Consider the following 26,697-nt stretch of genomic DNA (forward strand, 5'->3'; position numbering starts at 1 on the left):
ATATTTTTTAAAAGAATCTGTTTTGTAATAACTGCAAATGGAATGTAACCTTTCAAAACTGTGTAAATATTTTTAAAAGAAATTTTGAAAAAAAGAATCTCTATTATGTGCCAATTACTCTAGAGCATAGATATACTTATTCCCCTGTTACAGATTAGGAGGCTGGGACTGAAGTTCACACAGTCAGTGGATGGAATGGTCAGGACTCGAGGATGCCTCTGCTGTTACCCTCTTGCATTCCCAGTGGTTGCCATAAACCCTGTGTAGACTAAGATGGGGAGGTAACCAGACTGCACGTGCGGCAACGGCCCGCCCCATACAGTTATCAAATCTAGCTGAGGACACCCGCTTTCTCAGCTGTCCCCCTCTCTTCAAAGCCACCAGCTTCCTCTTTAAGGGAATCTTTCTCAGAGACAGGTGGCTTTCCTTGTGGTCTTCTATTCATTTGCTTATCCATTCTTTCATTTAGTGTGTATTTAAGAGGTAACTATGTACCTACCCTTGTTCTACTGCGTAGCATGAAACCATTAAAAATCCCTGTCATCCGGAGTTTATATTTTCACCAAGAAGATGGACAATAAAAAAATAAAATAAAAATATATAGATGATTTATCTAGTATATTACAATGTGGTAAGTGCTAAGGGACATTGAGAATAGAGCAGGATAAGGAGGTGGGGTGGATTGTTAGGGGACAGTTATTAAACAGACGGGTCAGAGTCAGGCTTCCAGAGAAACTGAAATTTTTACCATGCCCTGAAGGCAGCGTGTTCCAGGCAACAGTAACAGCTAGAGCAAATACCTTGAGATGGAAGGGTGTCTGGTGTGTTCTAGAAATGTCAAGGCCGTCAGTGTGTCTAGAGTGGATTGAAGGAGTGAAGCATGAGCACATGAAGGGAGACAATGGTCCTATAAAGTAGACAGACTACCCCTGTTTTAGCAGAGTGTGTATAAGGAAGCCAGTGCCTCCAAACTCATGATTTGAATTTGGGCTTATTGCTCGGTGGGACTAGCCCACATGTGTCTTCCACATGTGGAAGCCCACAGAGCAGCCTTCCAAAAATCAGTACCATCAGCTAAGTTTAGAGCATTGCTTCAGCCAGGTTCAACCATGCTTACTTTTATGAACTCATGGATCATTATTTCTATAGTGTTTCTGATCAATCCATTTTTTTACATTTATGTTGGCTGCAGTTAATAGCAACTGGTTTTACAATGCATGGTATGCACTCAGGAGATGCTTGTTGAATGAATGGATATGTGAGTGAATGAGTGAATGAATAAGTGAATGGATGGATGGATAGACAGGACCAGATTCTATTTTATAACACAGATGGATACTTCTGCCTGTAAATAACCTTGTCTTCTGGATATAGACATAAGCTATACATTTAACTTATCATGTTAAATTGAATGGTTGAATGTTGAGCAAATATTGATTATTTTTAAATATAGCCATGTTCCATCTAAGTAAGAGAAATCAGGGAAAATGTGTAGTTCTGTACCTTTAGAGCAGTTCTCTAGCTCTTACTAAAATTACTTTACTTCATCTTAAGCAAAATCACCAGTTAAGAAGTACTTAAGTCTAATCTTAGAGGGGAAAAGTTATTTCCTTTTTAGCTGGTATATTTATGTCTACAGTATCCATAGTGATTTTATTGTCTTGGTAAAATCTTCAACTTCAAATGTCAACTACATAGTTATTCCCTTTGTTGGATTTATCCTTGTTTGCAGTGGTAATTTGTTTTCTTAGCTCTTCTGTAACTCAGACTGGCTGTGGCATTTACTGTTGGCATGGTAGATGTGGATCAGAGTCCCTGGGTTTTCTTTAACCTTTTGTCCACAGTTTGGAATGACTTTTGTACTATTGTAAAGGCAGCAGATTGATCCTAGCATGTGGCTATGAAGCTTTTGTAAATATTGGTATGTTTTTTAAACTTCCCTATAATCATATATAAATATGAAGTAACAGTTTTGGAAAATATGAGCTGATATATATTTTCAATTTCATAGAAAATGCCAGTTGGGGACATTTTATTTATTCTTGGTCATCTTTCACTTGATATACAAATTCTTTAAATAAGAGGCAAAGAAATACATTTATAGAGCTATACAATGTCAAAACATCAATACAGAATAGTCACCTCTCTAGTAGGAGATTAAATAACACTTACTTTAAGTGCCCACCAATTTAAATCCATTTTTCTTTTGTTGTTAACTATTATAGTTAATTTAATAGAAAAATCATTTCACTTGAAATATCATTCCAGAGGTGTTACTTTATAATTTACCATGCCATTATTTTTCCATTAACTAATTATTTATGCTATCTTAAGAACAGCATATAGCCCTGTTCAATATTTATTCAATACAAGGATAGTGAAATGGAGTATTTTTTATTGTTATATAAAGTGCCAAAAATTTTTATGATTATTTCCTCATAAAACAAGTGTGTGATATTTCAAAACTGGAGGAGGGGTGGTAATTGCTTAAGACAAATAAGTTACAGAGATTTTCTGTCTTTAGTAATAGAAGTTTTTATTTATATCTTCCTTTCTAAGTAATTGCATGTTAATTATAATAATTTTCAAATACAATGAAAATATACGCTACAAGTATTGTCCTGAATATGTATTCAATCATATTCTGAGAAGGTTTTTTGTTCTTATGCTTGTATTTTTTTTTATCATTATCTATTTAATTGCAAAGAATGAATAAAATCATAACTTGTCTCATTACTGACTTATAACAGGGTTTTTCTTATGCTTTTAAAGAGTCCATCAGTTATTCTTTTAAAATGGCCTCATAATGAATTTTTAATAACTCTATTCCTGTTGTCATTCCATAGTTTAAATGAAAATTTGTGACAACATGGATAGACCTAGAGGATATTATGCTAAGTGAAATAAGTCAGACAGAGAAAGACAGATACTGTATAATTTCACTTACGTGTGAAATCTAAAAACGAAAACAAATGAACAAACATAGCAAAATGGAAACAGAGCTCTAAATACAGATCACAAAAAAGTGGTTGCCAGAGGAGAGGAAAGTGGATGGGTGGGCAAGAAATAGGCGAGGAAGATTAAGAGGTACAGACTTTCACCTGCAAAATGAATGAGTCATGGTTGTGAAATGCACAATGTGAGGAGTATAGTCAGTGTGTAATATTTTTGTACAGTGACATATTGTAGCTAGACTTACTATGGTGATTATTTTGAAATGCATAGAAATATCTAATCACTATGTTATAAATAGAAAATAGCATAGTGGTGTAGTCAATTATACTTCAAAAACAAGCAAACTCAATCGTAGAAGAAGAGATCAAGGTTGTGATTACCAAGAGTTGAGGGGTGAGGAGAAGGGGCAATTAGATGAAGGCACCACGGTACAAACTTTCACTTATAAGATAAATAATACTAGGGGTGTAATATGTAACATAATTAACACTGCTGTATGTTAGATAAGAAAGTTAAGAGAGGAAATCCTAAGGATTCTCATCACAAGGAAAAATTTGCTTCTGTTTCTTTCATTTTGTATCTATATATGATGGATGTTCACTGAACTTATTATGACAGTCATTTCATGATGTATATAAATCAGATCATCATTCTATGTACCTTAATCTTATACAGTACTGTGTCAATTATATACCAATAAAACTGGAAGAAATTTATATGGCATAGCAGTGTAAAATTCTTCTCTCCAAATGGATAATTTCCATGTTTAAAAATGATTTGATATTTCATGGTTTGCTATAAAAATAATATAGTCAAAGTATATAATCTCTTTATTCTTTAGACTGTGTGCAGGGATAATTCATTTGTGTTCATTCTTTTTTAACTACAAGTTAATAACAGGAAGTCTGAAAATATGACAAGGTGCCCAGAGAAGGAAACATGAAGGGCAAGCAATGAACAAATCCTTACCTTCTCTCTGAAATTATTACACCGATATCCAATGTATCTTCCTCATGGCTCTTTATCTCAGAATTTGTCAACTGTTCAAATGGCTAAACTTTTCATTTTGAAAGGTCAAAAATATCTAGGTCTCTACCCAAATGATTGGCAGTACTTCTGTTTGCTATGCTAGAGTAACAACAGCATCAGCAAAGATGAGCCCATAGACTAAACGTGGGCAGGACTACGCTTGGGTTCTGCTTTATTAGCATTAATCAGCAAGCTTTCAAATATTTAAAGAGCAAAGTTGATTGGAGTAGAATTTATTGTTATTTATTACTATTGTAACAAATGAAAGCTTAATTTTTTTTGACTGTTCAAGTGTGACTAATAGCACTTTCTTAAACCAATACAAGGCTTTTGTTTTTCTGTTCCTTTTCTGTAGGTTTAGGCTTCAGTATCGCAGGAGGTGTGGGAAACCAGCACATTCCTGGAGACAATAGCATTTATGTCACTAAAATTATCGACGGAGGAGCTGCACAGAAAGATGGAAGGTTGCAAGTAGGAGACAGGCTACTAATGGTGAGTGTGACTCAAGCAGGGCCATGTGTATGTTTATAAAGCTCTTATTTTCCAGGGTATGACTGTCATAGTCATTTTAGGCTGCCTTTATAGGATACTATAGTCTAGGTGACTTAAACAACACACATTTTATTTTCTCACAGTTTTGGAAGCGGGGAAATTTAAGAGCAAAGTTCTGGCCCTTCCAATTTCTGGTGAGGTCTCTCTCCTTGGCTTGCAGACAAGTGTCTTCCTGCTGCTTCCTCCCATAGCCTTTTCTCTGTGCTCGCCTGAGAGATCTCTTCTCAGAAGGTCATATGTCCTATTAGATTAGAGCTCCACCTTCCAGTCGTCTCATTAATAACCTTGTGCTGTGCTTAGTCGCTCAGTTGTGTCTGACTTTTTGTGACCCTATGGACTGTAGCCCACCAGGCTTCTCTGTCCATAGGATTTCCCAGGCAAGATCACTAGAGTGGCTTGCCATTCCCTTCTCCAATGGATCTTCCTAACCCAGGGATCAATCCCAGGGCTCCTGCATTGCAGGTGGATTCTTTACTATCTGAGCCATCAGGGAAGCCCAATTTATTACCTCCTAAAGACCCTACTTCCATATACAGTCAGGTTGGGTGTTAGAACTTCAACATAAGAATTTGGGAGGAGAAAGCACAATTCAGTCCATAGCAGTCACCTTGGTAAAAATAGAAAAGAAGAGAGAGCAGATTTTGTTGTAAGAGATATCAGAAGCACAGGTATAATTGGATCTGATTGGCTGATATTTTAAGAGCAGAAATCTAAGTTTTCACCAGTTTCCATAGGCACAGAGATTATATGTTGTTCTTCCAATATAATCCAGCTTCTATCAGCCAGAGAGACTACTTAATCCAGACTGGTAAAGAGGTGGACTTTGCCTAGCAAAGGAAGTAATGCTGTCTGCTTTATTGATATGCACATTTCTATGGCACTGTGTTCCTTTCTTCAATCAGCATAGACAGAGTCCTTGACTTCCAAGGTTTCGTAATTTGAGTTCTGTCACATGTATAAATGGATCCTTCCTCTTCTCCTTTCAGACAGATTTATTACTGTTTTATTTGCCAGCTGCTTGCAGGCTTTAGGAGTCTTAGTCAGTGGTTGACATCAACACACAACCACCCTTTCTGAGCCATGGAGTTATATAATAAACTCCTGGGCTTCCCAGGGGGCGCTAGGGGTAAAGAACCTGCCTGCCAACGCAGGAGACATGAGTTCGATCCCTGGGTCAGGAAGATACCCTCAGGAAAAAAATGGAAACCCACTCCAGTATTCTTTCCTGGAGAATCCCATGGATAGAGGACCCTAGCAGGCTACAGTCCATAGGGTCACAAAGAGTCAGACATGACTGAAGCAACTTAGCGCACACATGCAGGCAAAGCAAAATATAGGCAATTATAAGCAGTATACTGGGGGGGGTTGCATGTAATAAAACTGTTCATCTCCATTTGCTGTTTTATATTGTCTACAGGATAATAATATACTGAAAATCAATAGAAGATAACTCTCAAGAAGGATATCTAGTGATATGTCTACCCTTGTGAACCAGGATCTTGAGTCTTTATCACAGGGAGCCAGTGTCTCCAATACTTTCATGAGTAGTATTTAGGAAGGATCAACCTCTACCATTTCAACAGAATAGTAATTTCTAAGACATGTGCAAGCTTTGGAGGTCGAACTTCAAAGTTCATTATGCCCACATCCCTGGGCTCTAGACAGGTTGTTTTTAGTCCCACTGGCTTAATTTCATAGGTGTCAGTGATTTTTGTATTGAATTATCTGGATAAGAGCTTAATACGAATCTTGATAACTAGCATTTATTTGGCATTTACTATGCTCCATGTTCTTTTAAAAGTGCTTTTCTGTAATGTAGCATGTATTTTTCACAACAGCCTCTTTTATAAGCAGAGGGAAACTGAGGTATAGAGAGGTTTACTAGCTTGGCCATGGTCATAGAGTCAGCAATAGAATGGGATTTCAAATGCTTGTAACCACCAAATGTGGTCTTTGCATGTGTTTCCTAGAATTTGTTATTCTAGGAAATTATTTCCTTCCTACCTTTGATCTCCTTGCAGTCAAAGAGACTCTCAAGGAAGTCTTGAGAAAGGAAGACTTCCTTCCTAGAGTCTTCTCCAGTATCACAATTCTTTCCTTCCTTCATCATTCATTCATTCCTTCATCTAAAAAATAATAGATTGAGCACCTGTCATGCCCTAGGCAATAGCCACTATGCAGGAAGGAACTCTGTCAGCAGAAAAAGTATGGTCAAACTGAATGGGCAAAAAAAAATGTAGCATTAATGACTTTAGTCAAAGTTACAACTAAGAGTTTTTGGTTTCTTTACCACTTGAAGTCACTGCAATTTTATTTTCTCTTTTTAAAGCAATTTAGAGGTATGATTGACTGTAAAAAGCTGTACATATTTAATGTATACAACTCCATGGCTTTGAAGATAAGTACATACTGGTGAAACTATCACCACCTTCAAGGTTATAAAATTATCCATCACTTCCCACAGTTTTTCTTCTTCCTATTATTATTATTTTGTGTGTGTAAATAGTAAGAACACATAACACAAGATCTACCTTCTTAGCAAATTTTAAGTTTAAGACAGGGAAGCCTGGTATGCTGCAGTCCATGGGTTTGCAGGGAGTCGGGCATGACTTAGCAAATGAACAAGAACAAAAAGATACTGATATTTATAGGCTATGGGGTATATAGAAGACCTACTATTTTCATTCTTGAGATGTTCTGAAATTTGTTTGCTTGTTTTTTATTACCTTCAATGTGAAAGTTGGTTCCTATGATGTTTTGCTTCTGAAGCAGAAAGGTATTATTTGGACATAAGGCAACTCCCTCTTACAACTTCTCTCAAGAAGACAAAGTTTGTTGTTTCTTGACTTAGAAATGGAATTAACTGTGCTATTCATATTCTACATAGTACTGAGTTGAAAAATGAAGGAGTAACATGTGTTGTTGTTCAGTCACTAAGTCTTGTCCACCTCTTGCAATCCCATGGACTGCAGCCTGCCAGGCTCCACTGTTTTTCACTATCTCCCAGAGTTTGTTCAAATTCATGTCCAGTTGAGTCAGTAATGCTAACTAACCATCTCATCCTCTGTGCCCTCTTCTCTTTTTGCCTTCAATCTTTCCAAGCGTCAGGGTCTTTTCAAATGAATTGATTCTTCACATCAGGTAGCCAAAATATTGAAGCTTCAGTTTCAGTATCAGTCCTTCCATTGAATTTTCATGGTTGATTTCCTTTAGGACTGACTGGTTTAATCTCCTTGCAGCCCAGTGGACATTCAGGTGTCTACTCCAGCACCACAATTCAAAAGCATCAATTCTTTGGCACTCAGCCTTCTTTAAGGTCCAAATCTCACATCTGTACATGACTACTGGAAAAACCATAGCTTTGACTATATGGGCTTTGTTGGCACAGTGATGTCTCTGCTTTTTAATCCACTTTCTAGGTTTGTCATAGCTTTCTTTCCAAGGAGCAAGTGTCTTTAATTTCATGGCTGCAGTCACTGTCAGCAGTGATTTTGGAGACCCCAAAGTAAAACCTGTCACTGCTTCCACTTTTTACCCTTCTATTTGCCATGAAGTGCTGGGACCGGATGCCATGATCTTAGTTTTTGAATATTGAGTTTTAAGCCAGATTTTTCCCTCTCCTTTTTCACCCTCATCAAGAGGCTCTTTAGTTCCTCTTCACTTTCTCCCATTAGAGTGATATCATCTGCATATCTAAAGTTATTGAAATTTCTCCCAGAAATCTTGATTCCAGCTTGTGATTCATCCAGCCTGGCATTTCACATGTTCAGCCTTGTCGTACTCCTTTCCCAATTAGGAACCAGTCCGTTGTTCCATGTCCAGTTCTAACTGTTGCTTCTTAACCTGCATGGTCTTGTATTCCCATGTCTTTAAGAATTTTCCAGCTTGTTGTGATCCACCCAAAGGCTTTAGCATAGTCAATGGAGCAAAAGAAGATGCTTTTCTGGAATTCCTTTTCTTTCTTTATAATCCAATGAATGTTGGCAGTTTGATCTCTGGTTCCTCTGCCTTTTCTAAACCTATCTTGTACTTCTGGAAGTTCTCAGTTCATGTACTGTTGAAGCCTGGCTTGAAGGACTCTGAACCTTACTTTGCTAGCATGTGAAATGAGTGCAATTGTGTGGTGGTTTGAACATTCATTGGCATTGCCCTTCTTTGGGATTGGAATGAAAACTGACTTTTCCAGTCGTGTGGCCACTGCTGTTTTCCAAATTTGCTGATATATTGAGTGCAGCACTGTAACAGCATCCTGTTTTAGGATTTGAAATAGCTCAGCTGGAGTTCTATCACATCCACTAGCTTTGTTCATAGTAATGCTTCCTATGGCCCACTTGACTTTGCATGCCAAGATGTCTGGCTCTAAGTGAGTGACCACACCATTATGGTTATCTGGATCATTAAGAACTTTTTTGGATAGTTCTCTGTGTTTTCTTGCCACCTCTTCTTAATCTCTTCTGCTTCTGTTAGGTCCATACCATTTCTATCCTTTATCATGCATATCTTTGCATGAAATGTTCCCTTGATCTCTCCAATTTTCTTGAAAAGATCTCTATTCTTTCCCATTCTATTGCTTTCTTCTGCTTCTTTGAATCATTCATTTAAGAAGGCCTTCTTACTTCTCCTTGCTCTTCTCTAGAACTCTGCATTCAGTTGGGTACATCTTTCCCTTTCTCCTTTGCTTTTTACTTGTGTTCTTTTCTCAGCTATTTGTAAGCCCTCCTCAGACAACCATTTTGCCTTTTTGCCTTTCTTTTTCTTGGGGATGGTCTTGATCAATGCCTCCTGACATGAACCTCCGACCATAGCTCTTCAGGCACTCTGTCTATCAGATCTAATCTCTTGAATCTATTTCTCACTTCCACTGTATAATCATAAGGGATTTAATTTAGGTCATACCTGAATGGCCTGGTGGTTTCCCCTACTGTCTTCAATTTAAGTCTGAATTTTGCAATAAGGAGTTCATGATCTGAGCCACAATCAACTCCCGGTCTTGTTTTTGCTGACTGTATAGAGCTTCTCCATCTTTGGCTGCAAAGAATATAATCAACCTGATTTTGGTATTGACCATCTGGTGGTGTTCATGTGTAGAGTCTTCTCATGTTGTTGTAAGAGGATGTTTGCTATGACTGGTGTGTTCTCTTGAGAAGACTCTATTAGCTTTGCCCTGCTTCATTTTGTACACCAAGGCCAAACTTACCTGTTACTCCAGGTATCTCTTAACTTCCTACTTTTGAATTCCGATCCCGTATGATGAAAAGGACATCTTTTTTTGGTGTTAGTTCTAGAATGTCTTGTAGGTCTTCATAGAACCATTCAACTTCAGTTCTTTGGCATCAGTGGTTGGGGCATAGTCTTGGATCTGTGATGTTGAATACTTTACTTTGGAAATGAACCGAGATGGTTCTGTCATTTTTAAGATTGCACCCAAGTACTGCATTTTGAACTCTTGTTGACTTTGAGGGCTACTCCATTTCATCTAAAGTATTCTTGCCCATAGTAGCAGATGTAATAGCCATCTGGATTAAATTCCCCTCTTCCTGTCCATTTTAGTTCACTGATTCCTAAAATGGCAAAGTTCACTCTTGCTTCCAGTTTACCTTGATTCATGGACCTAACATTCCAGGTTCCTATGCAGTACTGTTCTTTACAGCATTGGACTTGACTTTCACCACCAGACACATCCGCAACTGAGCGTCATTTCCTCTTTGACCCAGCCCCTTCATTCTTTCTGGAGCTATTAGTAATTGCCCTCTGCTTTTCCCGAGGAGCATATTGGATACCTTCTGACCAGTGGGGCTCATTTTCTGGTGTCATATCTTTGTGCCTTTTCATACTGTTCATGGCGTTCCTGCAGCAAAAATACTGGAGCGGTTTGCCATTCCCCCCCACAGTGTGTCATAGTTAGTGATTGATTTGACCTTTGGCTCATTGTTCTATAAGAATTTGGATGTAGATAACTCTTCTGGACCTCTTCTTGTATTTCTTCAACTGCTGCTATTACAATGTCATGCTAGAAGTGTGCTGGTATCTTGAAGTTCTGTTTAAATTTTTAGCTTTATATTCAAATTCTTAAAACAATAAAAAAAAAAACCCACAAAGTCTAGACAATTCTGTCAAAGATTTTCTAGGCACCAAGCTATTTTCCCATTATCATTTTCTGGAGATTCATTGTAGATATAATGATTTCCAAAATAGCTGTGACATAATCCTTAACTGTTTTGAACGTTAAAGCATAGTTTTTTTAAAAAAATGAACCTTCAACAATAATAGGTCTCTCTCCTCTTACATAAGTAAAACCTAATTAGTAGTTCCAAGGCAACTGCCAAGCTGAATCTGGAAATAAAAGAAAATGATTCATTTTATAAAATTCTGAAAGAAAAATGACCATGATAGAGAGCATACAGGAAAAAAAAATAATAACAGAAACCTCCCCAAAAGACGGATTATCTTGCTCCGGCCAATTTATTAGTTCTCTTCTTATGTCACTTGTATCCACCTCTTCTTCCCTTTACAACCCTGCATTTATATCTTCTTTCTCTTTCTCCTCTCCTAATCTTCCCCAAAGGAAGTGTGAATAATTTAGATTTTGTGATTTACCAGCTGTGCCACACTGTTTTTCTCTAAATAGATATTCTTTTCTTTTTCTAAAACAATTTGTGCCACTCCCCTCTCACGCTTCTTAGGGAAAATTCATTCATAGTTCTGTGAGTAAACTGACCTAAAGTGAAACTCCATTAACTTCTTTAGACTTCTTTTTTTTTTTTTTTTTTTGTGATTGCCAAGGGTTAGGGTGGTATGTGGGAAGGAATGTCTGGCTATAATAGGGTAGCAAAAAGGATCATTTTATTTTATTTTATTTTTTTTTTCGTATACAGGATTATCACTACCATCTTTCTAAATTCCATATATATGCGTTAGTATACTGTATTGGTGTTTTTCCTTCTGGCTTACTTCACTCTGTATAATAGGCTCCAGTTTCATCCACCTCATTAGAACTGATTCAAATGTATTCTTTTTAATGGCTGAGTAATACTCCATTGTGTATATGTACCACACCTTGCTTATCCATTCATCTGCTGATGGACATCTAGGTTGCTTCCATGTCCTGGCTATTATAAACAGTGCTGCGATGAACACTGGGGTACACGTGTCTCTTTCAATTCTGGTTTCCTCAGTGTGTATGCCCAGCAGTGGGATTGCTAGATCATAAGGCAGTTCTATTTCCAGTTTTTTAGGAATCTCCACACTGTTCTCCATAGTGGCTGTACTAGTTTGCATTCCCACCAACAGTGTAAGAGGGTTCCCTTTTCTCCACACCCTCTCCAGCATTTATTATTTGTAGACTTTTGGATAGCAGCCATTCTGACTGGTGTGAAATGGTATCTCATAGTGGTTTTGATTTGCATTTCTCTGATAATGAGTGATGTTGAGCATCTTTTCATGTGTTTGTTAGCCATCTGTATGTCTTCTTTGGAGAAATGTCTATTTAGTTCTTTGGCCCATTTTTTGATTGGGTCATTTATTTTTCTGGAGTTAAGCTGTAGGAGTTGCTTGTATATTTTTGAGATTAGTTGTTTGTCGGTTGCTTCATTTGCTATTATTTTCTCCCATTCTGAAGGCTGTCTTTTCACCTTGCTAATAGTTTCCTTTGATGTGCAGAAGCTTTTAAGTTTAATTAGGTCCCATTTGTTTATTTTTGCTTTTATTTCCAATATTCTGGGAGGTGGGTCATAGAGGATCCTGCTGTGATGTATGTCAGAGAGTGTTTTGCCTATGTTCTCCTCTAGGAGTTTTATAGTTTCTGGTCTTACGTTGAGATCTTTAATCCATTTTGAGTTTATTTTTGTGTATGGTGTTAGAAAGTGTTCTAGTTTCATTCTTTTGCAAGTGGTTGACCAGATTTCCCAGCACCACTTGTTAAAGAGATTGTCTTTAATCCATTGTATATTCTTGCCTCCTTTGTCAAAGATAAGGTGTCCATATGTGCGTGGATTTATCTCTGGGCTTTCTATTTTGTTCCATTGATCTATATTTCTGTCTTTGTGCCAGTACCATACTGTCTTGATAACTGTGGCTTTGTAGTAGAGCCTGAAGTCAGGTAGGTTGATTCCTCCAGTTCCATTTTTCTTTCTCAAGATCGCTTTGGCTATTCGAGGTTTTTTGTATTTCCATACAAATTGTGAAATTATTTGTTCTAGCTCTGTGAAGAATACTGTTGGTAGCTTGATAGTGATTGCATTGAATCTATAAATTGCTTTGGGTAGTATACTCATTTTCACTATGTTGATTCTTCCAATCCATGAACATGGTATATTTCTCCTTCTATTAGTGTCCTCTTTGATTTCTTTCACCAGTGTTTTATAGTTTTCTATATATAGGTCTTTAGTTTCTTTAGGTAGATATATTCCTAAGTATTTTATTCTTTTCGTTACAATGGTGAATGGAATTGTTTCCTTAATTTCTCTTTCTGTTTTCTCATTATTAGTGTATAGGAATGCAAGGGATTTCTGTGTGTTGATTTTATATCCTGCAACTTTACTATAATCATTGATTAGTTCTAGTAATTTTCTGGTGGAGTCTTTAGGGTTTTCTATGTAGAGGATCATGTCATCTGCAAATAGTGAGAGTTTTACTTCTTCTTTTCCAATTTGGATTCCTTTTATTTCTTTTTCTGCTCTGATTGCTGTAGCCAAAACTTCCAAAACTATGTTGAATAGTAATGGTGAAAGTGGGCACCCTTGTCTTGTTCCTGACTTTAGAGGAAATGCTTTCAATTTTTCACCATTGAGGATAATGTTTGCTGTGGGTTTGTCATATATAGCTTTTATTATGTTGAGGTGTGTTCCTTCTATTCCTGCTTTCTGGAGAGTTTTTATCATAAATGGGTGTTGAATTTTGTCAAAGGCTTTCTCTGCATCTATTGAGATAATCATATGGTTTTTGTTTTTCAATTTGTTAATGTGGTGTATTACATTGATTGATTTGCGGATATTGAAGAATCCTTGCATCCCTGGGATAAAGCCCACTTGGTCATGGTGTATGATCTTTTTAATGTGTTGTTGGATTCTGATTGCTAGAATTTTGTTTAGGATTTTTGCATCTATATTCATCAGTGATATTGGCCTGTAGTTTTCTTTTTTTGTGGGATCTTTGTCAGGTTTTGGTATTAGGGTGATGGTGGCCTCATAGAATGAGTTTGGAAGTTTACCTTCCTCTGCAATTTTCTGGAAGAGTTTGAGCAGGATAGGTGGAGGAGCCAAGATGGTGGAGGAGTAGGACGGGGAGAACACTTTCTCCCCCACAAATTCATCAAAAGAGCATTTAAACGTCGAGTAAATTCCACAAAACAACTTCTGAATGCCGGCAGAGGACATCAGGCACCCAGAAAAGCAATCCAACTCTTCGAAAGGAGGTAGGAAAAAATATAAAAGACAAAAAAAGAGACAAAGAGGGAGGGACGGAGTTCCGTCCCGGGAAGGGAGTCTTAAAAAGAGAGAAGTTTCCAAACACCAGGAAACCTTCTCACTGCCGAATCTGTGCTGAGCTTTGAAAGCACAGAGGGCAACATAACAGGAAGAAAAAATAAATAAACAATTAAAACTCGAAGATTGCGAGTCCTACGGTAACTCCCCCAGCGGAGAAGCAGCGCAGACGCCTGCACGCGCCATTAGCAAGCGGGGGCTGGGCAGGGAGGTGCAGCGCGGGCTGCATCACTTAGAGTAAGAATCTGGCCTGAATACCCTGAGCACTATCTGAGCGAAATAATTTGGGCTAGCAAACCAGACTGTGGGATATCTACCACGCGAAAAGCCAGCCCTAACCTAAGACCGCCAGGCCCGCGCACGAAACAAAGAATTGAACAGAGATAGCCGGCTGCAGACCTTCCCCCTCTGGTGACAGGCAGCCAGAGCCGGAAGGGGGCAATCACAGCCCCAGAGAGACATTATCTATAAAACTGTAAGCAGGCTTCTTTGCTAACTAAAACTTTTGGGGGGTCTGGACGGTTAACATCTGCCTGAGAAGGTGCGCCGGTTTTACACCCAGATAACCGAGTGGCGGGGAGGCGATAAGTCGCAGCATTGGCGCTCGCCAAACACCTCATCACTTGAGCTGCTCGGACCTGGGAAGAGCACAAAACTCAGGCCCAACTGAGTCTGCGCCTCTGAGGACTACCCGAGTGCCTGAACCTGAGCGGCTTGGACCTGGGAGGTACATGCAACCCAGGGCCAGCCTCGGATTGTTCCCGGCGGAACAACCTAGAGCCCGAGCAGTGTGGGCAGGGAGGCTACACGCGCCGTGAGCGGGGGCAGACCCAGTGTGGCTGAGGCACTGCGAGTGCACGCCAGTGTTATTTGTTTGCAGCATCCCTCCCTCCCTCCCCACAGCGCGGCTGAACAAAGAGAAGAAATACAGCTCCACCCATCAGAACACCGACACAAGCTTCCCTAACCAGGAAACCTTGACAAGCCACCTGTACAAACCCACACACAGCGAGGAAAAGCCACAATAAAGAGAACTCCACAAACTGCCAGAATACAGAAAGGACACCCCAAACTCAGCAATTTAAACAAGATGAAGAGACAGAGGAATAGCCAGCAGATAAAGGAACAGGATAAATGCCCACCAAACCAAACAAAAGAGGAAGAGATAGGGAATCTACCTGATAAAGAATTCCGAATAATGATAGTGAAATTGATCCAAAATCTTGAAATTAAAATGGAATCACAGATAAATAGCTTGGAGACAAGGATTGAGAAGATGCAAGAAAGGTTTAACAAGGACCTAGAAGAAATAAAAAAGAGTCAATATATAATGAATAATGCAATAAATGAAATTAAAAACACTCTGGAGGCAACAAGTAGTAGAATAATAGAGGCAGAAGGTAGGATTAGTGAATTAGAAGATAGAATGGTAGAAATAAATGAATCAGAGAGAATAAAAGAAAAACGAATTAAAAGAAATGAGGACAATCTCAGAGACCTCCAGGACAATATTAAACGCTACAACATTCGAATCATAGGGGTTCCAGAAGAAGAAGACAAAAAGAAAGACCATGAGAAAATACTTGAGGAGATAATAGTTGAAAACTTCCCTAAACTGGGGAAGGAAATAATCACCCAAGTCCAAGAAACTCAGAGAATCCAAAACAGGATAAACCCAAGGCGAAACACCCCAAGACACATATTAATCAAATTAACAAAGATCAAACACAAAGAACAAATATTAAAAGCAGCAAGGGAAAAACAACAAATAACACACAAGGGAATTCCCATAAGGATAACAGCTGATCTTTCAATAGAAACTCTTCAAGCCAGGAGGGAATGGCAAGACATACTTAAAATGATGAAAGAAAATAACCTACAGCCCAGATTATTGTACCCAGCAAGGATTTCATTCAAGTATGAAGGAGAAATCAAAAGCTTCTCAGACAAGCAAAAGCTGAGAGAATTCTGCACCACCAAACCAGCTCTCCAACAAATACTAAAGGATATTCTCTAGACAGGAAACACAAAAATGGTGTATAAATTCGAACCCCAAACAATAAAGTAAATGGCAACGGGATCATACTTATCAGTAATTACCTTAAACGTAAATGGGTTGAATGCCCCAAAGACAAAGACTGGCTGAATGGATACAAAAACAAGACCCCTACATATGTTGTCTACAGGAGACCCACCTCAAAACAGGGGACACATACAGACTGAAAGTGAAGGGCTGGAAAAAGATTTTCCGTGCAAATAGGGACCAAAAGAAAGCAGGAGTAGCAATACTCATATCAGATAAAATAGACTTTAAAACAAAGGCTGTGAAAAGAGACAAAGAAGGTCACTACATAATGATCAAAGGATCAATCCAAGAAGAAGATATAACAATTATAAATATATATGCACCCAACACGGGAGCACCGCAGTATGTAAGACAAATGCTAACAAGTATGAAAGGAGAAATTAACAATAACACAATAATAGTGGGAGACTTTAATACCCCACTCACACCTATGGATAGATCAACTAAACAGAAAATTAACAAGGAAACGCAAACTTTAAACGATACAATAGACCAGTTAGACCTAATTGATATCTATAGGACATTTCATCCCAAAACAATGAATTTCACCTTTTTCTCAAGCGCACATGGAACCTTCTCCAGGATAGATCACATCCTGGGCCATAAAGCTAGCCTTGGTAAATTCAAAAAAATAGAAATCATTCCAAGCATCTTTTCTGACCACAATGCAGTAAGATTAGATCTCAATTACAGGAGAAAAACTATTAAAAATTCCAACATATGGAGGATGAACAACACCCTGCTGAATAACCAACTAATCACAGAAGAAATCAAAAAAGAAATCAAAATTTGCATAGAAACGAATGAAAATGAAAACACAACAACCCAAAACCTGTGGGACACGGTAAAAGCAGTCCTAAGGGGAAAGTTCATAGCAATACAGGCACACCTCAAGAAACAAGAAAAAAGTCAAATAAATAACCTAACTCTACACCTAAAGCAACTAGAAAAGGAAGAAATGAAGAACCCCAGGGTTAGTAGAAGGAAAGAAATCTTAAAAATTAGAGCAGAAATAAATGCAAAAGAAACAAAAGAGACCATAGCAAAAATCAACAAAGCCAAAAGCTGGTTCTTTGAAAGGATAAATAAAATTGATAAACCATTAGCCAGACTCATCAAGAAACAAAGGGAGAAAAATCAAATCAATAAAATTAGAAACGAAAATGGAGAGATCACAACAGACAACACAGAAATACAAAGGATCATAAGAGACTATTATCAACAATTATATGCCAATAAAATGGACAACGAGGAAGAAATGGACAAATTCTTAGAAAAGTACAACTTTCCAAAACTCAACCAGGAAGAAATAGAAAACCTTAACAGACCCATCACAAGCACGGAAATTGAAACTGTAATCAAAAATCTTCCAGCAAACAAAAGCCCAGGTCCAGACGGCTTCACAGCTGAATTCTACCAAAAATTTAGAGAAGAGCTAACTTCTTTAGACTTCTGTGGCTAGATCACCCTAATTCAGGAAGTTTTCCAGCATCTACCCTGCTGTAAGAGGGATCTTTTGGTGGTAGTGCAGGGATCATTAGTAATAAACCTTTCAGTTCTTCGACTGCAAATTGGGTACTTTTTCCCCTAAGTATTTCTTGTATCTCAGAACTGAAAGGTTTCTGTCTTATATGTTGTCTTCATCCAACTCTCATCTGATGCATCAGAATACCACAGAAACACAACCCTAGGAAGGAGTGCCTCACCTCTGCTAGAACTCTCTAAGGACGGAGAACTGAATGGGTTCTCGGAGCTATCTATTAGATACTAACCGTCATTTTCCTTAAAATCAAAATGTGTTTCCCGATACATCTCTCCATTTATTCAGTCTTCCTCCCTTGGAAACTCAATGATGAATGCTAATTCCTCCTCCACGTTTGTTTGAAAAGTTATGCCTTGCCCGTTCTCCACGTCTCCATCTTTTAAGATGTTTTGTGCTTTTCCTGTCACTCTTGCGGTAAATTTTGCCGTACATCCATTTATCCTCTGCAAAGATTACCCTTTTAACAAAACCTCTTTTGATTCTTTATAATATTATTCTTCCACTTTAAAAAAGGCAGGATTATTGCATCTGACTTCTATATTTATTTCCTGTCACCTTTGCAATAAGCCCCTTAGTGTTTTAAATAAAGTGACCTTAACGTCAAACTCTCTGTTGTTTCATGGGTCACCCAGATGCGTAGTATATATTCTCCTTATCAAAATAGCAGCTTTTTAAATTTTCCCTGCTACTTGGCATTTAGTATCATTCACTATAATTTTTTATTTTATTTTTTCAATTATTTTTTCAAATGCCAGTGGCATATGATTTTAATGGATTGTAGATTACTGAAGTAGTCTTGGACTGAATAGATTACCTGTTGGCCTTGAACTTTTTGGAACAGATGGTCGGAGGCTAACAGTGTTGATAATTTTCCAATTCTTTCATTTATTTTTACACAGTGGCTTTTAATAAACCCTGCCATGGTAATACATAGAACCACACATGTGACAGAAGTGTGATCTTCTTCATCTTTTTTTACACAATACCAGAAACTTTGAATCTGTTGTTGTTCAGTCACTAAGTCATATCCAATTCTTTGCAAGCCCACGGACTGCAGCATGCCAGGCTTCCCTGTCTTATCACCAACTCCTGCAGTTTGCTCAAATTCATGTTCATTGAGCTGGTGATACGATCCAACCATCTCATCCTCTGTCATCCCCTTTTCCTGCCTTTAATCTTTCCCAATATCAGGGTCTTTTCCAGTGAGTTGACTCTTCACACAGGTGGCCAGTGTATTGGAGCTCAATGTTGGAGCCTAGTGGTAAAGAACCTGCTGCCAAATTCAGAGATGTAAAAGACCCAGGTTTGATCCCTGGGTCGGGACGATCCCCTGGAGTAGGAAATGGCAACCCACTGCAGCATTCTTGCCTGGAGAATCCTGTGGACAGAGGAGCCCGGTGGCTACAGTCCGTGGGGTCACAAAGAGTTGGACACAACTGAAGCAACTTAGCACACACAACACACACACACTCAGATCATCTAATTGTCTTCTCTACAGCAACTGTTAATCAGTAAAGCCCCTTGTCACATCGTGATTTGAAATTTATATTAGTCTCTTTTTTCTGTAAGATTTGCTTGACATTTGAAGAAAAAAACTCAGTAAGAGAACTTTTACATCTTTTACAGAAAGAAGGTCTGTTTCATTTGCTTGAAGGGAAGCTGGTAGACAAGAGGAAACGTAAATGAGGCATTGAAATAATAAGGAAAAGCAATGGACTCAAAGATAAGATCACTAGATTGAAGCCCCTGGCAGCCAGCATTAACTCTACCTAACTGATCTTGGGCAAGTCACACCCATCTTTGGTTGCCTTAGATCAGTGTTACCCCAGTGTGTTTTAAAATATGAAAAGAATCTATAGGACTTTCCTGGTGGTGCAGTGGTTAAGAATCTGCCTGCCAATGCAGGAGACACAAGTTTGAACCCTGGTCTGGGAGGATTCCACGTGCCACCAGGCTCCTAAGCATGGGCTCTGGGACACACAGGCTTCATAGCTGTGATGAAGCCCATTGCCCTAGAGCCTGTACTCCCAACAAAAGAATCCACTGCTGTGATAAGCCCTGGGGCCACTGCTGGAGAGTAGCTGCTATTTGATCTGTGAAGACCCAGCACAGCCGTAAGTAAATAAGTAAAATTTAAGAAAAACATTAAAAAGAAAAGGATCTATCGTCAAATAAGTCAACTGGTATCTCACCTCTCTTGTAGATTCTCAGCAAACTTTAGCGTGTTTAGGAGTCTGTGAAGTCTTCCAGTCAAGGAACTAATTTAACTTTGATTAGTACCATAGCTTTCAAATATATTCTATTATGAAACCTTTTTTTTTTTTTTTTTTTTTAAGGAACACTTATGAGACACCTACTTTTTAGTGGAGTCACTCTGGGATGTGCTATGTGTGAGCATCTCTTATTTTATTCCAAAATCTGCATCGTATGGTGAGAACATAAATAGATTTAGGGAGGATGAGTAGAAACAGTTTAATATTCAGAATGAGTATTAATTGTGAGGACCCAGTATCACTTTGTTTCACCCAAATATCAATAAGAAAATCATCTTGAAGACCATGCAGATATGTAGGCATTATCTGAATAATGAAAAGGACTTTAAAGCACTTGGTTTAGACCAACCTTAGATAAGAACTGAAGCTGTAACTGCCTCTGCACAGAGCTCTTTCCTCCTACCAAGACACCATTTCCTCTTTAAAAAAGATCTTTAACCCCCGGCACCTCCTGACTCCAACACTTGAGAGATGGATAGGGCAGTCATTGCTGCTCTTCTTACTTTCCGGAAGAGAAAGTTGGACCTCAAAGATGCAAACAGATTTTCAATATTATATAACAAATAAATTGCGAGATTAGATTCAGACCCAGATAGCAATTTTCTAAAACCACAGTCCTTTCAGCAGTTTACTCAACCCCTCTGGTTCTCAATCTTGGTTATGTGTTTGAATCTCATGGTAAGCTCTTGAATGCTATGCATGCCCAGGCCTCAGTCAACTCTGAATAATCAAACCAGAAATCTCTGGGTTAGGAGCCAGGCCTCATTTATATATTTTTTAAGTTTTCTAAATGAGTCTGTTAATAATGTGCAGCCAGGTTAAGAACCACAGTCCCGCCTTAACTTAATCCCATCCTATGCAGCTTGGCTGCTCAACTGCTTCTCCTGAGGATGATTTCCGAGATAACTAATACTCATTCTATCTAGCTGGTTTAGCATTTTAGCAATTTCCAGTAATGGGTTGAAAGACATTTAAAAATAGTTCACCCTTCAGAATCTGTCTCCTATAGTTAGATTACATTCTGAAACACTAAGAAAAAAAAAAAGCTGGATAATTTATTTCCTGGTTGTTGTTCTCATTGTTAAATCATTAAGCCGTGTCCAGCTCTTTTGTGGTCTCATGGATTGTAGCCCACCAGGTTCCTCTGTCCATGGGATTTCTCAGGCAAGTATCCTGGAGTGGGTTGCCATTTCCTTCTCCAGGGGATCGTCCCAACCCAGGGATCAAACCCATGGTTTCCTGCATGAGCAGGCAGGTTCTTTACCACTGAGCCACCAGGGAAGCATTATTTCTTGGACTCCCTTTTAATTTCTCTCAAGTGCATTAAAATTACAACATAATGCAAATACAATGATATATTTTATTTAAGGGTTAAAGGGTTTAACATAAAGAGCTTTTATATAAAGGAGTAAAGCCTTCCATTATAGTATTTCTTTCACTTATATTCAGTTTAATAACCCTGTTAATAAAACTTGCTCTAGTCATCATATATTGGTAGCTACTACAGAGGAATAGTTTTAAAATTCTTTTAACATACCCCACAGTAAAGCACAAAAAGTTCCCTCTAGTAGATGTATATTTCTCTACTCTAAATGCATTCGTATGTTCTTATGGTAACATATTATGCACATTTTAAACCATACACACACAAAAGAAAATGAAGTAGGAAATGGCACCCCATTTCAGTATTGTGTGAAAAATCCTGTGGACAACGGAGCCTGGTGAGCTGCAGTCCTTGGGGTCACAAGAGTCAGACATGACTTAGCTACTGGACATGCACAAAAATATAGGTGAAGATCAATGTGATAAACATTAATAAAAATGTTAATATTTCTTCCTGCACCCAGCGGATTGCCCTGGAGTCCCTATCATGCTGTTCATTTGCTGACCGCTGCCACAGAGAAAGCTGGAGTCAATCAAAACATCACTGGCACTTGCTCTCTCTGTGTCTATGGAATGAAAGGTTAAGAAATACATTAATGATTAATGGAGGAGGAAGACATGCACACTGTTGAAGCTTTGATTATGTCCCTCATAAGCCGATGTGACCCGGCGCTCACGCTTTGTCCCAGTCTTTCATTGTTACGTCCGGTGCCTGACGCACAGTGAGTGTCCAATGAAATGACCTTCATTCTTCATCCTCTCCTCTCTCAGTCAGCCCACAAATGTAAAACAGAAGCACAGCACAAATGCCTCATTCTTCCTTAAAATAGGAAATTTTTATTACTTTTCCTTTTATATGCCACATTATTTTTTCAAACTTATTTAGTGGATATTTCAATGTTTATTAACTAGCTCTATTTACAGTATATCAGCTGAGGAAATACAAAGATGAAAACAATCTCATCTTTGCCCTTGAGAAGGTCAGTCTTCAAGATGGATAGAGGCACTGCAGGAGCCAGTGTTTTATAAGATCGTTTTCATAGAAAGAACCTTGAACAGGAAAAAACTGTTTCCAACATTAGGATCAACAGAAGTACCATGTCTGATTATGAAGTTTGATTGTTATTCATATGCTGCTTTATATTATAGAGTCTTTTCAGGTTCATGGTATCATTTAATTCTCAAAAACAAAGTAAATCAATCAGTATTACCCTGTTTTACACAGAAGAAAATTAATATTTAGTAAACATGTTGTTGTTCAGTCCTGAGTCACGTCCAACTCTTTGCAACCCCATGGATTGCAGCATGCCAGGCTTCCCTGTCCTTCACCATCTCCCGGAGTTTGCTCAGATTCATGGCCATTGAGTCAGTGATGCTATCTAAACATCTGATCCTCTGCCACCCTCTTCTCCTTTTGCCTTCAATCTTTACCAGCATCAGAGCCTTTTCCAATGAGTCAGTTTTTCTCATCAGGTGGCCAGAGTATTGGAGCTTCGGCTTCAGCATCAGTCCTTACAGTGAATATTCATGGTTGAGTTCCTTTAGGATTGACTAGTTTGATCTCCTTGCTGTCCAAAGGACTCTTAGGAGTCTTTTCCAGCACCACAATTCAAAAGCATCAATTCTTTGGCACTCAGTTCTCTTTATGGTCCAACTCTCACATCTGTATATGACTAGAAGAAAATTAATACTCAGTAAATATATTAACTACAAAATTCATAAAACTAGAAACTGATAGCAGATCAGAGTCTACATTCAAAATTACTCTCGTTATACCAGGTTGCCTTCATTTTTAAAAACACCTAGGTTTTATATGTGGCTATTATTTTTCATAAATCTAACTAGTCACTGGGCATGATAAATCAACTTCCTTCTTTCCCATTCCAATTTTCTGTTACTCATCAGATCATATTATATGTGTTTCATAAAGAGGCTACTGCACTTAATTTCTATTCTCCCTTATTTAAGGTTTCAGTTCTTGTTCATTTTAATAATGAACCATCCATCCTTAGAGAAAAGTGAACGTCACTAATTCTCTCTGTCTTCCGTGGAATATTTTGGTATTTTTTTCCCTCTCCATCACTCAGTCATGTTTGACTCTCTGCAACCCCATGGACTATACAGTCCATGGAATTTTCCAGGCCAGAATACTGGAGTGGGTAGCCTTTTCCTTCTCCAGGGGATCTTCCCAACCCAGGGATCGAACCCAGGTCTCCCGCATTGCAGACAGATTCATTACCAACTGAGCTATCAGGGAAGCCCTCAAAAAGTGAAAGTCACTCAGTCCTGTCTGACTCTTTGCAACCTAGACCGAAATTCTCCAGGCCAGAATACTGGAGTGGGTTGCCATTCCCTTCTCCAGGGGATCTTCCCAACCCAGGGAAGATCTGAACCCAGGTGTCCCGCACTGCAGGCGGATTCTTTACCGGCTGAGCCTGAAATTTGTATGTTTTTTTTTTTTAAGTGTTTCTAGAGTGTCACATTTCCTTGTTCTGTGTCTTAGTGCAACTTTTATGTCGCTAATACTCCCAGTTTGTCTCACCACGTTGCTATTCCTGAATGACTATGGAAAGGTCCGTGTCTCGCCATCTGTACATAGCTCATTTCTCCTATCATACCTTCTCATGCCCCTACACCTCCCACCTTGGTACCATCGCATGTGTATTTGCTAACACTTATTTGAATTCCCACAACACTTGCCATCTTCCTTTCTTACAAGTCTCCGGGCACCTCTTTCTTCAGCCTCCTTTGTCAGCATCATGCTCCTGCTTCCATTTGAGAGAATGAGTCATCTCACCTCCAATCTCTCTGTCTTGGCCTCGGTCCTCTGTCCTATTGAAATACATGGCCAGGCTGCACACGTGTTCCTTCTATGTTGCACACCCCACGGAAACACTTCATTCAAATGCACATGATTTTTTTTTTCTGAAACCAGGCCAGTTGCTCAGTGTTCACCATGATAGGCAGATACTTGATGCAAAAAAAAAAAGGAAAAAGAAAAGGAAAAAAAACAATGACAAACAATGACAAGAACACCCAGCCAATCAGTAAAATGTCCCTTCTCTGTGTGTACAATCAGCTCCAGCTGTAGGCCCTTTATCTTGAGAGTTCAGAGGATAATGCACACATATAATTAACCCAAATAAACCCACTTTCGTGAAAAACATTTTGAAGACTTCAGCACAAAAGAGCATTTTTTGGGTCCAGATCCTGTACTATTCTGAATATTTTAAAAGACCGAACAGAAGCCTCATCAACAGTACTCTAATTAAACTCATCAGTTCGCAGATGTTTACAGGAAAATGCTCAGCGAAAATTTTCACCAAGAATTCCTGTTTCCTGAGGAGAGAAATGGATGATGACAATGTACAGGAGCTAACAATAATGAGCACTTTAATGAGCCTGCCACTTTACATGGGTCAGTATATTTAAATCAGTAACCCATTTGAGGCAGTGATTCTTCTCATACCTATTTTACAGATGTCAAAACTGAGGCTAAGTAGGTCAAACAAGTTTTTCAAAGTCAGCTAGGTAGTGTCAGGACCACAACAAGTCCTAGTTTGTGTGACTCAAAAGCGTGTGCTCTTAACCACTACATTATTTTGCCAGTATCACACCGTCTTCCATGACGGAAATCAGTGTAGATCTTCCAACACTTCACAGTCACCAAAGAGAGTGTGCTGCTGCTAAGTCGTGTCAGTCGTGTCCAACTCTGTGCGACCCCATAGGTGGCAGCCCACCAGGCTCCGCCGTCCCTGGGATTCTCCAGGCAAGAACACTGGAGTGGGTTGCCATTTCCTTCTCCAATGCATGAAAGTGAAAAGTGAAAGTGAAGTCACTCAGTCGTGTCCGACTCTCAGTGATCCCATGGACTGCAGCCCACCAGGCTCCTCCGTCCATGGAATTTTCCAGGCAAGAGTACTGGAGTGGGGTGCCATTGCCTTCTCCGCTGACTGAACTACTACTATTTTAAATTACCAGTATTTCCCCCAATATCCTCTCTCTCCTCACTCCTCACTTCCAACCTCTCCTCCGCTTCTGTTTTCTGCTCTAAAGATTTTTTTCCTGGTGGTCTGAGAGTCTGTTAAGGGAGTCATTCTCAGAAAACACACTTAAAGATAACATTTTCTAGCTTGTTCCAAGGCTCAACATCAAGATGGAGGAAGTGCAATTTAATAAGTGCTGGCCACATCTCTTTTTCACTGATAATCTAATGAGCTGTGTGCTTTCTACATCCTGGGGAGAGAGACAGTGAGCCCCTGTCAGAAACAGAGCTTTTGTGCCACTTGTAATCTAATCCAGTTGGTTTCTGGCCTTTAGGGTCTTTATCCATTGGCTCCTCTCTGCTTATGGCAATAAATTCTTCCCCTCTTCTCTTTTTTCAATATAGATATTTCTAGGGTGCATGGTCACAGTATTCAGAGCTACCTTAGGCAACCATCTTTTAAGACAAGACAGTTCTATACATTTTAAACTATGTATATGAGCATTATTTGTAAATATTCATTATCTAGGTATAAGTGGTAGTCCTTAAAAAAAAGTGATTGGTCAAACATATAAAAAGGTTTTGGAGAAACAGATATATCAAGCAACTTTCCATTTTATTTATTTTTGACTTTGTCAGTGTATTTGGCTGATGCAATATGTTGTCATCACTGGATTCAGCAAGAAGGATAATGATTGCTCAGGCTTTTATAACACTTAGGCATTCACATCGCTTCCATATGCAAACTTAGAAAGAGACTCTGTTCTCCTAAAGGAAGAAAGAATAGATAATGTAAGTCCTAGGAACCAACACTCAAGGGCTGTCTCGTTTTCGTCTTTCCAGCAGGACTGTAATCCAACTGATAACTTAGCCACTTGGGGGCTGTGTGACCTCTCTGTTGCTGTGTTAACCTCCAGATATTAGTTTTTCCCAGAGTAGGTCTAATAATGTCTACCTCATGGAGCTATACTGGAGTGGGTAGCCATTCCCTTCTCCAGTGTATCTTCCAGACCCAGGGATCGAACCCAGGTCTCCTGCATTGCAGGCAGGTTCTTTACCGTCTGAACCAGCAGGGAAGCCCCATGGAGCTATAACCAGGATAAATTATGTAACTTACGTCAAAATATACACATAGTATTTCCAAGATATATGACATACAGGTGCTAAATAAATGTTAGCTCTTATTAGTATTACTATCTTTTTTGCTATTTGTCTAAAAGCTGCCATCATCAGCTGTGTTTACCATGCCTGTAGTCCCGCAACAATCCCACTCTGCATGGGTCTAGTTTTCTATCCATTCATTTCAGAATGTGAGTCTTATGGGAGCGGGGACTGTGTCCATCTGAAAGAAGCAATAGGGATGAGTGGTTAAGAGTCTCTGGAACCAAATCATCTGGCTTTGATTTTTG

At 38.9% G+C, this 26,697-nt stretch overlaps 1 protein-coding gene and 1 long non-coding RNA gene across 17 annotated transcripts in view; one reads left to right on the top strand and one right to left on the bottom strand.

The window, feature by feature from the left end:
- The window catches only part of DLG2 (discs large MAGUK scaffold protein 2), a 2,330,119-nt gene that overhangs the window by 1,691,502 nt on the left and 611,920 nt on the right, over window positions 1-26,697 (top strand). For all 15 annotated transcript variants that reach the window (XM_061406089.1, XM_061406091.1, XM_061406093.1 and 12 more), the window contains one exon: window positions 4,340-4,476. In XM_061406089.1, coding sequence (XP_061262073.1) covers window positions 4,340-4,476 — 137 coding nt within the window. The remainder of the gene's footprint in view (window positions 1-4,339; window positions 4,477-26,697) is intronic.
- Window positions 25,886-26,697, bottom strand: part of LOC133241054 (uncharacterized) — a 51,692-nt gene continuing 50,880 nt past the window's right edge. The window contains exons 5-6 of one of the 2 annotated variants that reach the window (XR_009734493.1): window positions 26,532-26,630; window positions 25,886-26,056 (exon numbers count right to left, since the gene is read on the bottom strand). This is a non-coding gene — a long non-coding RNA (uncharacterized LOC133241054). The remainder of the gene's footprint in view (window positions 26,057-26,531; window positions 26,631-26,697) is intronic. The other variant, XR_009734492.1, reaches the window with a different exon arrangement.

The sequence above is a fragment of the Bos javanicus genome, chromosome 29 (genome assembly GCF_032452875.1).
Source record: "Bos javanicus breed banteng chromosome 29, ARS-OSU_banteng_1.0, whole genome shotgun sequence".
Taxonomy (NCBI): Eukaryota; Metazoa; Chordata; class Mammalia; order Artiodactyla; family Bovidae; genus Bos; species Bos javanicus.